The 11,784-nt window shown below is 38.5% G+C and overlaps 1 protein-coding gene across 8 annotated transcripts in view; it reads right to left on the reverse strand.

Moving 5' to 3' along the window:
* LOC110462776 (basement membrane-specific heparan sulfate proteoglycan core protein-like) overlaps positions 1-3,634 on the reverse strand; it is a 182,914-nt gene extending 179,280 nt beyond the window's left edge. For all 8 annotated transcript variants that reach the window (XM_021516932.1, XM_021516938.1, XM_021516937.1 and 5 more), the window contains exon 1: positions 3,274-3,634. In XM_021516932.1, the coding sequence (XP_021372607.1) occupies positions 3,274-3,366 (93 nt within the window). In that variant the 5' untranslated portion in view covers positions 3,367-3,634. The remainder of the gene's footprint in view (positions 1-3,273) is intronic.
* Positions 3,635-11,784: the final 8,150 nt, after the last annotated feature.

Raw genomic sequence — 11,784 nt, forward strand, 5'->3', positions numbered from 1 at the left:
GGTCTTCTAGAATGAGGGGTGGGGGGGGGTTCTTCTGTGACTTCTGCTTTAGGGACATTGAAGAAACCCAAACAGACCTGCTGTATCTTACTGTATGTTACTGTAAGTGTAATAGGGATATAATATCATTATTACATATTAAGCATGCAGTATAATAGGACCTGCACACCTACAGAATCCAGGCTTAGTTTTCCTGTTATGGTGTTTAGGGGAATGAGACTTAATGTAAAGCGACCAAAACTGGTCTGCTGCCACCATTACACCACCTGAAATACATGTACCTCATCCTCGATATCCAGGGGTTACGCTCACCTACGCTCTCTTTTTATTCAGCGGTATCTCCCTAGACACCCTTCGCCATATGACCCTGGCAGTTGCAAGGACATTTAACGCCAATAAACATATATAGCATCGTCAATAATTAGCTTGCGGTGCTTGATTTGTGTTGTACTTGTGAGCTCCAGGTAATGATTAAACAAGGGTTGGCGGCATACACAATTGTGTCCAGGAGTGGTATATGTTTATTGGTTTATATATATATATCTGTCGTATCTATAACCTTCAAACTATCTGCCATCTTGTATCTTCTCCACCCTCTTTCTCCTTATTTCTCCCCTCTCTATATTTATCGTACCTTTGTAATCATACTCTTGGCTTCATCAATCACTGCTTCTCTGCATCTCCGACCGATTGTTTATAATGAAAATACACAACTTACAACAAGAGACACTGCAGACACATTATGAAGAGAAACTGGCTACTAAGAGACTGTCCAAAAGAATGCTATTTATGTATTCACTGGAAAAAAATAGCACAATAATTAAGGAACCAGATCCCTGCCATTGCATGGATATACATTTAATTTTCTCACATTTTGATTAGAAATTGATATTAAATATGGCATGATTGGAAAAAATATATATAAAATTGTATTTTTTATGCTTAGGTCAAGTACATGTCTGATATAAGAGAAATGCAACGGCCAGACCGGGGTTCGAACAGGGACCCTCCGAGCTCTAGATCGACGCTCTACCAACTAAGCTTTTCGGTTGCCAAAGATCGACCCTGTCTATACCGTTCTGCTACAAATGAATAGACATAAATCATCTAAACTAATTTTTCAGCTTAAAACTATTTCAGACAGTATATATCGACGCATAAAATGGCTGCAATTCCAAGCACACTGTAAGACGTTTAAATGAATTGTGAACATTTTCACTCTAGTTGATGGTATGTAGCTGGTAGTTGTCAAGAAACAAACCTCTGTATATTAAAACCCTTCTGCTTTAAGCAAAAGGTAAATACCATGCATACTAAAAGTGATTAAGTCCCAGTTATTGGTAAACATCCCATTAACAAAGCACTAAAGTGAAAGTTATATGCTTTTTGACACAACATCATAAATGTGTCGGCTCCCGAGAGATTGAAATCCATATAGCAGTAATCAGGTATCCTACAACCTGTAGGTCACATTCGAGTACCTGTATTCTGCAGGTAAAAGGTATGTGTAAGCATATCTTGTCTGTATAATCAACTAATTGGTAGGTAGTGACAGTCAACAGTGATGAATTAACAAGTTTGCATACACCTTTTGTAGTAATCCATTTATTACAACAGCAAACTCAGGTGAAAGGTGGTCATAAGTCAGGTAAACAACAAACACAATGGTCAGTCTCCTGGGGCTGTTTTATATAAGGCTGACCACACCTATATTATGTCACAGCAACCAAGGTCACCTATCACCAAGTGTACCTGGTAATTAACTTGTTGACTCAGATAACAGACTAACAAACCTGGTCAATTAACAGGTAAGGGGTATATCCAGGTACTGTGAAAGAGATGAGGATGTAATTTAATGGGGTGGAACAATAGACCATAAAAACGAGAAGAATAGAAGGGGGAGGGGGGGGGGGGTCATATTAGAGGGACAGAGTCATATAATGGGAGGTAGAGAAGTTTGGAGGTAGGGTCGTGGATGTACAGGGAACCAGGTGATGAGTCACAGATTATAGACAGGGTTACAGGCTAAGGGTTATATGCTGAGGAAGGGGAAGGTAAGGGGTTATATCATTGGGAAGGGGCAGGATAAGGGTGTGAAAGACACATGATGGGGAGGGAATATATCAGGGCCAGAGAAATCAAAGTATGTGTAAGGTGAGGGGTTTTACTGAGGTTGTAGATTTGGGCAATAAGCAATATAAGGGAGGGAGTGATTTGGGTCAAATACAGTATTATATCATGTTGAGATAACTTATCATAAGGCAGGATTATTTTGGAATAGAGTGAAGAATTGGGGAAGGTTTAAGCTTGTGGGGGGGGGGGGGGGGGGGGGGGGGGAGTGGGCTATGTCGACTCTTATCTTCCAAGGATACACCAGGTAAAACATGAATATTATGGAATGTTCTATTTCACCGGTGTAGGGTCCCAGGTTATGTGGAGTAGACATTTAGAATTAGCTCATTAATATACTGAAGATAAGTCAGTAATTGATACTGTTGTTGACTGGTGTCAGAAACATTTCTGTGTGTAGTAAACATAATTTATGGCAGAATCATAAAATCCTGACAACTTCTATCACAAAGGAAGGACATTTTTAAAGCGCAGATCAATTTTACAAGCAATTTTTATTTGCTGCAATAAAAATGTAAAATTATGAAACCCATCTTCAAAATTACCTCAAGTATGGCATTGTATCTCATGGTTAATTTTTTTAATTAAAATTTCACATATCTTATATGTATGTGTTGAATCAAGAAAATATATGTTAATTAGAAATAACATTGCACCTTATTTTTTTTACTTATTATATAAGTAAACTGTAAACACTCTTACAGTGTTTTTTGTTTTACATATAAAACAAATAAACTACTTTTCTGTGAACTATTTTATTACAGACATTATTTTTCCCACAAAAAAAAATATAATTATTTATTTGAAACAGACTATAGGGCAATAATATTATAGCGTATGTTTCAGCAGACGAAATCAGCGTGTGTACGGGCGACAATGATAAGAGAGCACACTCCCCAGCTTAAGTCACTTCTAACGTTTGACATATGTTAGTACACATTTACACACATTACTATTCCATCCTATTCCATAACTGCTTCCAACTTAGACACATCCACCGCCCCGATCCTACTTTCCGCGAACGCAGCAACTTTGTAAACTCGGCTCAGCAAAATATTATTATTATATATGTACACAGTGTGTATTATTATACAGTTATATATACAACACACACACAGTTTTGTAACAATGAAACACACTTACCGTATCTGCTAAAACTATTCCATTCCAAAGAATCAGAATAATTAAAATAGTCCATATACACTTTTGAGGAGGGGATGGTTTCGGAAGTACCATTTTCCTGGATTTCGGAGGAAAGGAATCCAGGGTACCTTTTACGGTACCAAGGAAGACAGGTGCTTTTTCTGTAAAATTCACACTTTTTCCACAATCATGGGGTTTTGTTTTAAACAACTCCAAAAAAAAAGATCTAAAACAACCACAAACTTCCCCTCCCGAGAGAAACTGGTTGCTGTCTATCCAAGGAAATACAGCCGTGTTTCTCCCCTATGGACGTGTAGTCTGCAAGTGAAGTGACTTTCGTTCGAGCTGAGTGACTCCGGTACCCTGTGTATACTCGTCGGTTTCGTTAGCATACCGCCCGCCCCCTGTTCGTCTGTTCTGTGTCAATCACAGCGGCTATAAATAACTAGGCCGTTTTATAGTTTTACCTCTAAACCTCAGGTACTTACTGTGTTAAAATATTCTTAGTCAGAAAAAGACTTTTTAAACACTGGCTTTTTTATGTAGCTTAATAGTGCATAACACTTATAAGAATACAATGGTCGTGTGTTTACTTGTTGGAACAGCCGGGAATTTCCCACATTTCGGAGGGGTGACGAATATATTTTCTGGAGAGTAAGAACATGTTGGAGAAACAGCGTCTTGATAGTTAGGAAACCGACGTGCACACGTACTGCTATCAATCAATGAGATTTTTTTTTATCTTGCAGGTAAACCTACAGGTAATCCCGATTACGTACAGCCGATCAGCTGATCTGTTTGTGGTTTTATTAAAGGGCCTTACCTGTTATTATCCAAGTACTTATTATTCCTTGCCTATCGTTAACCTTTTTGATATTAATCTCGGACGGTGTACTGTGTAGTTAACTTGCTTTAAACCGGGTGAAAAAAATGGAAACATGTATCACATAATTTCCGTGTTATGTAGTGGGAAACAAATCCATGTCATATTTTGGGCAAATTGATATGTGTACATAACATTAGCCCTTCATTTTCACGTCATAATAAAAAGTAACTCATTGAATTGAGTCAATAAATATGATAACATGGCATCATGACGTCACGTCGAATGAAAGACGACAGACATGACATACATAGGTCAAGATGGTGTCTATGACAACAGACATGACGTTCGTCAAGATGGCGACTTGGACTACAGACATGACGTACGTCAAGATGGCGACGATGACGACAGACATGACATACGTCAAGATGGCGACGGGCCCACTTGTATAAAACATCTCAACTCTAGAGATGACAATACATTGCTTGAGATTTTCCTTAACTTTGAGATGTTTTATACAAGTTAGGATACTTGTAAGGTAACACTTTTTCCATGACGACTTGATGTTTGTCATCGAAAAAAAATCCGTGCAATTTGCATACATCTTGATAATGTGATAAAAAGTTTCTTAGTCGTTTTCCTTGAAATGAGATTTATGAACCCCTTCCAACGTTTCTATAGCCTCGCTGAAGTAAAAACTTCTTGATATGTTTCATAATAATGGAAAACGTGTTGAGAAGTAATTAAATGACCTGTCATCCTCGATACTCAAGAGGTTTCGCTCACTTACGCTCTCTGCATGGCTCCTGCGTCCTGAAAAGTCAATGACATATATTTGTCATATCAAGTAACTAAAAAAAAAAGGCCTCATTTTTTGTGGCATCACAGATTATTCATTTATGACGTCACAATTTGGTCACTTAGACATGACATGAGAGATACTAAGTTGAAAATTAGAAAACTTGACCATGATCAGAGAAACAATTGTATTATTTTAAGAATACCAACCCCATTTCGGCTAAAAGAGGTTTACGAGGAGACCAATAACACTTTGCAAAACAATGGCGCCAAATGAGATTGCAACAGAAACAGAAAGTGGAGGTCAGGGCGTTATTAGAGAGGGTTTTATCGTCCACGGTGTTTGCTTTTTTAATGCTGATTCAATCTTTCTTGTGTGAATGTGGTTGTCCGCTTAAAGGAGGCAAGGTATCATATACGTGCATACGTCCATTTAATGGGCTATAGACCAACCGGTATTTTGTAAAGGAAACTTGTGGGACATGTGTCAGTGTTATAATAGACGGTGAAATTTACGCCGATATTATCATGAAAAAGTGTTACCTTACATTATACATAGGGCTCTGACCTGGGCCAAAAGGACAGAATTAATTATGAAAGCTGAATATTATGAGTTTTGTCAGCTGTCGTAGAGTAACTTTCTAGTCCCCTTGGAAGCCAAATGATAAACCGCTACTACTGTCGCCATCGAAGGTAAAATTTCGAGTGTCCCCGATTAAAATAATTAACATAAGATCTGCGGATGTAGAAATAATCACCAAATATACGTTTAGAAGGTTAATGACACTGCACTGTCAGGTCAGTGAGGTTAACCGGTGCATATATGATCACATCAAATTCTTATACTTTAGTAAGTACTCTTCATGACGGTCAGAGCATTTTTTTTATCTCTCAAACTCAATTTCACATGTCAATCAGTACAACCCGAATCGACTTCCCTAACACCACATTATTTTTGGTCATCCTCCAATCGAGAAAGTAAATCAAAACCGATATGTTTCTGTTTTGACGTATTTTGTTATTATAAGTGGTCCGCTAAACAAAAACACTTCGGCACATCACAAATACAAATCTGTAAATGAGCTTTCAAAGGGTGCCATATGTTCTGTCCGGCAACAGCCAAAACACACGAGGAGTAGCGCGAGCTAATGACCACTATCTGCTGTCTGACCGGTGGTCAGTTAAGCTGATTGGCGGTCGATGATAACACTGCTGCTGGTCAATTATGTTCTTCGCTGGACGCTGATGTCCAGATATACTCATTGCCAAGTCCGAGATACGACCGAGGCAGATAAAGATTAAAGGAACCATTAGCACGTCTTCTTTCCCGCCATTATTTCCCTGTATCTGTTATCCATTTCATTCTTCTTATTCTTTCGATACACTTAACATGTCGTAATGTGGACGAACTTTTCGTGTTGTAAATCGCTAAAATACTACATGGTGCTGTCCCTTTTGACGTATTTGCTGTATGTAAGTTGTTTGTTTCCTTGTCTAGTAAATATTTTCAGACTAAAACTCATAAATGAAATAGCATCAGATATCATTTTAACTTCAGTATGGTATGGTGATATATTTCTCCAATCGACTTGCGAGTTACGGAAAATGTAAAAAAAAAAAAATGTCGACATAATTTAAACGTTATTGCGACACATTCTTAGGTTATGTCGATATATTTTAAACGTTATGTCGAGATAAGTGACTCGGCAGTCGGAAGTCGATGGCAGAAATATGCCGCCATACGCAGGTTTGACATTGTGCTTGATTCCTTATACAGGCGACCCATCAAAGCATGGCCACTTTGGGCAGAATATATAGTATTACACTATAATGTATTCCAATTAGTATCTTTCAAATACATTGAAATGTAACGATCAACCTATAGTTTTACTAAACAGACAGCTGGAGAAAAATGATATACATTGTTCTTTCTGATATTCGTTCATTCTGCGTGACGATGTTGGTTTCAAACGGAATTACATAACGAAACCAGAAAAACACACATGAAAACAAGCCGTCGGTCGGTCGAGTACCGTCATTCCTCAATGATTCACCAATGATTTAAGTGGAATCCTTCCCTAATTATAAGTAATATACTTTGCATCAGATTACAAGCATCAGTCATCGAATATTTAAACGATTACTAACCTTTGTTGATCGTCTCAGCCCTGCCGTTGTCTTCCCGTTTCCATTTACTTGACGCTCCGCAAAACTCCGACAGACACGTATTGAAAACGGAACTGTTTCAGTACAGTTTGATCACAAGACGCGCATCCCTATTTTAGCAGACGATCACCATTGGGGTCGAAACCCAATGTTATAGGACATGTTGGATATTGACGAGATACAAATCTTGTGATACCGAACGGAAACCGTTTAGTTTAAACATATTTTATTGCAATATAATTACAAAAGGACTGGACACAAGTTATTGCAACTTATAAACGCGCTTTCCATAATGGTTTACAACATATAAATATAATGCAATTTCTAATACTTCATAAATTAATTTACCACAAACACATACTTTAGAGAGAGAGAGAGAGAGATAGAGAGAGAGAGAGAGAGAGAGAGAGAGAGAGAGAGGAGGAGGAGGAGGAGGGAGAGAGAGATATTTTAGTCTGACTCATTTCATGATTAAAACTATAGATTAAGATAACAAACTTATAACAATGTTATATAACAAACTTATCAAGCTTATAACAATGTTGACCCAGTTGGACTATAAACACATTCATTACGCACTACAAATTGTTCATCTCAATCCTGAAAAACTTTCCTCTTCCGCAACCACGCAGATCCTCTTCGTTTCCGTAGTCTTTCATCTTAATAATACCAGCTGGGCCAACAATGTTACCTTAGCAGTTGAATAAGTGATAGCACAATACTACAGTAACATCGGATAATGAAATTAAAACAATTAAATATATAGCGTTGTGCACTTTTCTTTAAAATCTTTTGCTAGATTTAATGAAATTATGAACGTATAAAAAGACTTCCGAATTTGTATCAAGCGACAAATCTTCATTTCCAAATAAAAGCAAATCTAAATCACATGGTACCTCTAAACTCAAATCATTTACTCGCTGAAAAAGGATGTTTCTTTCAATACNCGAAAACAGTTGGGACCCAGAGAGATTATATTCAAGAACAATAAACACGAAGCAAAGTTTTATTGATTTGACATCATGGGGTTAAATGAAATTTATTTCTTCATGTCTATTTACACTATGTAGGTTTCAAACGGATTGCGTGAAGCCATTGTCGACATGCAGTTCCGATGTCGATAACGCTGCTGGGGAAATGGGAAATAAAATCTGAAAAACGTCGACAGGACATTATACACATATCTATTGTAGCAGACGACCACTGTTGTAGTCGAAACCCAATGTTACCGGACGTGTTGGATATTGGCCGGATACAAGTCTTGTGAAACCGTATATGGAAACAGTTAGGACCCTAAGAGTTTATATTCAAGAACAATAAACACAATGGGTTTTTTATCGGACCAGGATCTTATCTCCTTCCGTGGTTTATTGAGGCAAATCTTTACTGATGTAAAGACCCAGAGAGAAAACGAATTACATTTCTTCGTGTCATTTTACTTTGTTTATTTCAAACGGACCCATTCCTTAGCAGGACGTCAATAGCACTGCTCTCATGAACAAATCCGTTTACCGAACGTAAATAGTCACTGAAACCGTACTGAAACAGTTAAAGAGTTAATAGGTATTGAGCATGTTGAAGGGTTATCTTTCGACGTGTTTCCTCTTACGTTAGCCGTTTTTATTAAATAAAGTTTGAAAATATTTTTCTCAAAACCGTTCTGGAACAGTTTAAGAAAAAACAATAAACGCGGATTCTATCAATTGTGTTATCGACAAAACGACCGAACATTTTTTTTGAAACCCTCAGTTGAGACTTTTCTCTGGTGTTTTACCTGTTTGCTCCTCTTTTTCACGAATAGTGGTCGGTTTTCTTCTTTCAAATTTCAACTGCTCTAAACTTTTCAATATGTCTGCCGTCTTTCCCAACAATGGGATATGAATGCGCATGCTAGACGTATGTACGCGCATGCTCGAGATGGCAATAAGATTCCAGAGAAACTGATTAGCTGAAAAGATACTTTCAGTGGGCGTGGTTTAAAATGTGAATTTCATTGTTGATCCTTCGCAAAACAAAATCTGAAAGTACAGGTAAACTTCAACCTTTTAGTTCTACAGTTCCATCAGAATTCAATTAACATGTTACATAAAATCTTCAAATTTTCATTTTTCCATCTGTGTAGTTGGGACAACGAGGAAAATGTTCATGTCATGCCACCAAACATAGCTATTCCGTTTTTGTCGGGGAGATTTCGTGGATTTCCGATATCGTATTTCATTGGGATTCACCACTCGGGCATTTCTGACATGCAAATGTTCATGGCTTTAATCTAGGACCTACCCAGGTATATTTTCCCACTAAGGAAATGTACGTAGTATGAATATTTTCATTGCTTTTATTGCATCAGATAATTTTTCTTTTATTGGTAACACCGATTACTTTATGTATTTAAAATGAAAAAAAAAGTTGTAGTGGTGAATACGTCTATTTCTATCCTCTTCCAAATATGGTTGATTCCAAATATGTTAGCTTCCCATCACAATACTCCCCATCCCCTCCCCTCTCCTCCCCCTTTCGGTCAGGTATATTGTCTACCCACTATCCACATCCGTTCCACTCCTTCGCTTTCAATTCTCCACTTTCTCTCCATCTGACTGATACTCTTTCCATATGTTATGAGCTGGACATTTTCTCGAGTCCAACTTTTTGCTTAGCTATGGATACAAATGTTCTTTTTCTGACGTGTCCGACTAATGAGGAACACGTTTTGTATTTTGAAATGTTTGCATCAATCGGACACGTAAGAAAAAGAACATTTTTGTCCATAGCTAAGCAGAAAGTTGGACATGAGAAAATGTCATGCGTCATTCAGCAACTGAAACCATTTACAGGGACAACAGGCCTCAGTTATTTCACTATATACATCACTTTGTATACATATAGTGGGTGTAATTGTAGAGGATACTTTCGATGAGAGGCGCGCGGGGTCAGGGTGACCAGCGGCTACTTGTAACCGGAAGTAGCATAAGACTTTGTTTTATTGAAATCACAAGCCTCCTTAATTGGCGGGGGAGGGCGAACACTTAACACTAGTCACAACACATTCCTTAACATTGTGGTCATTTCCCATCACACAGACGGCTATCTCCTTGAAGTGATATACTTAAATACAGTGCTTGTGAGATCACGTTGAAAACATGTATTTTGTAGTACATATACCACGCAAATACCACGATATATACTCAATGTCTGCCTATGTTCCTGGACAATTGTGTATGACGTGAAAATCTCGACAAGTCACAAGGAAACTCTTCAGTAGTTGGTTTCATGCAATCGGGAACCGTCGGCACTTTCCGTAAAAGAGAAAATACCTCTCGTTTAAGGAAGGTGCCGACGGTTCCCGATTGGGATTCATAATAATAATAATATACAACATTTATATAGCGCCCTATATAATTTGTAAAATTACATTTAAGCGCTTTACAACATATGGATAATAGTAATGGTTATAATTGTGTAAACAAAAAACAAAGGCTTACAAGCACTTTTATACATTTAAGCAAGCATTGTGCACATAATTGAACAAATAAAAGGGTCGTATTTACATAACGTCTTTGCAAAGATTCTTAAATGCAGACGTGAAGAGGTGAGTTTTGATGTCCCTCTTGAACTTGGCCAGGGTATTTGACTTTCTAATTGCAGATGGTAAGCCATTCCACAGCGTAGCCGAAACCCGCCCAAAGCATCTGTTTACGTAGGTCACAGTACGAGATTTTTGGACACACAACAAAGATTCTGACTCCGACCGCAGTGATCGTAACGGCTGATACAAGGTAACAAGCCCCTGTAAGTACTGAGGAGCTTTTCCATTCAGTGCCTTGTATGTGTACACCAGAATTTTGTACTGCGACCTGTATCGTACAGGTAACCAGTGCAACGATTAAAGCACAGGTGTGATGTGCTCTCTCTTTCGAGTACGATTAACTAGCCGATGTTCCTGATCTGGTAGTAACAGGATTTGGCAATAGCGTTCACCTGTTTCTCCATGTTCAGTAAACTATCAAAGTATACCCCTAGGTTTTTAACAGCTGGAACAGTCTCAATAGTTCTGGCACCGACCTTGAGCTGGAGAGCCATTGTTTGCTGACACTTTCGGGAAAAGACGATTAGTTCCGTCTTTCCCTGATTAAGCTTAAGCATGTTGGCGTTCATCCAGATATTGATATCTGTCAAACAAGCTTCCAGACTTTCTGAGACGGTATTCCAACTGTCCTGTGGTTTGATGACCATGCAAATTTGTGTGTCATCGGCATAGCAATGATAGCGAAGGCTATGGCGACGACAAATCTCTCCAATCGGTTTGGAGTACATACAATATTTTCGTGGTTCTTACACCGACCCTTCAGGAACCCCGAAATCTAGTACTTTGTCATGTGAGGTGGAAGATCCGATGGCAACACACTGTCGTCGTTCACTCAGGTAAGACTGTATCAAGCATAGTGCGGTATCAGTCACTCCATAAGAGTATTCCAGACGTTTATAAAGTATGACATGGTCGATGACGTCAAATGCAGCTGACAAGTCGATCATGACAAGCACCGCTCTGCACTTGTTATCCAATTCAGAAGCGATGTCATTATGCACACGTAGGAGGGCCGTCTCAGTAGAGTGTCCCATGCGGTAGGCCGATTGCATGTTGTCATGGAGACTGTTTGCATGGAGATGAACCTCTAAACGCCGGGACGCAACCTTCTCCAAGATCTTAGACAGAAAAGGCAGATTTG

The sequence above is a fragment of the Mizuhopecten yessoensis genome, unplaced genomic scaffold (genome assembly GCF_002113885.1).
Source record: "Mizuhopecten yessoensis strain PY_sf001 unplaced genomic scaffold, ASM211388v2 scaffold10829, whole genome shotgun sequence".
NCBI lineage: Eukaryota > Metazoa > Mollusca > Bivalvia > Pectinida > Pectinidae > Mizuhopecten > Mizuhopecten yessoensis.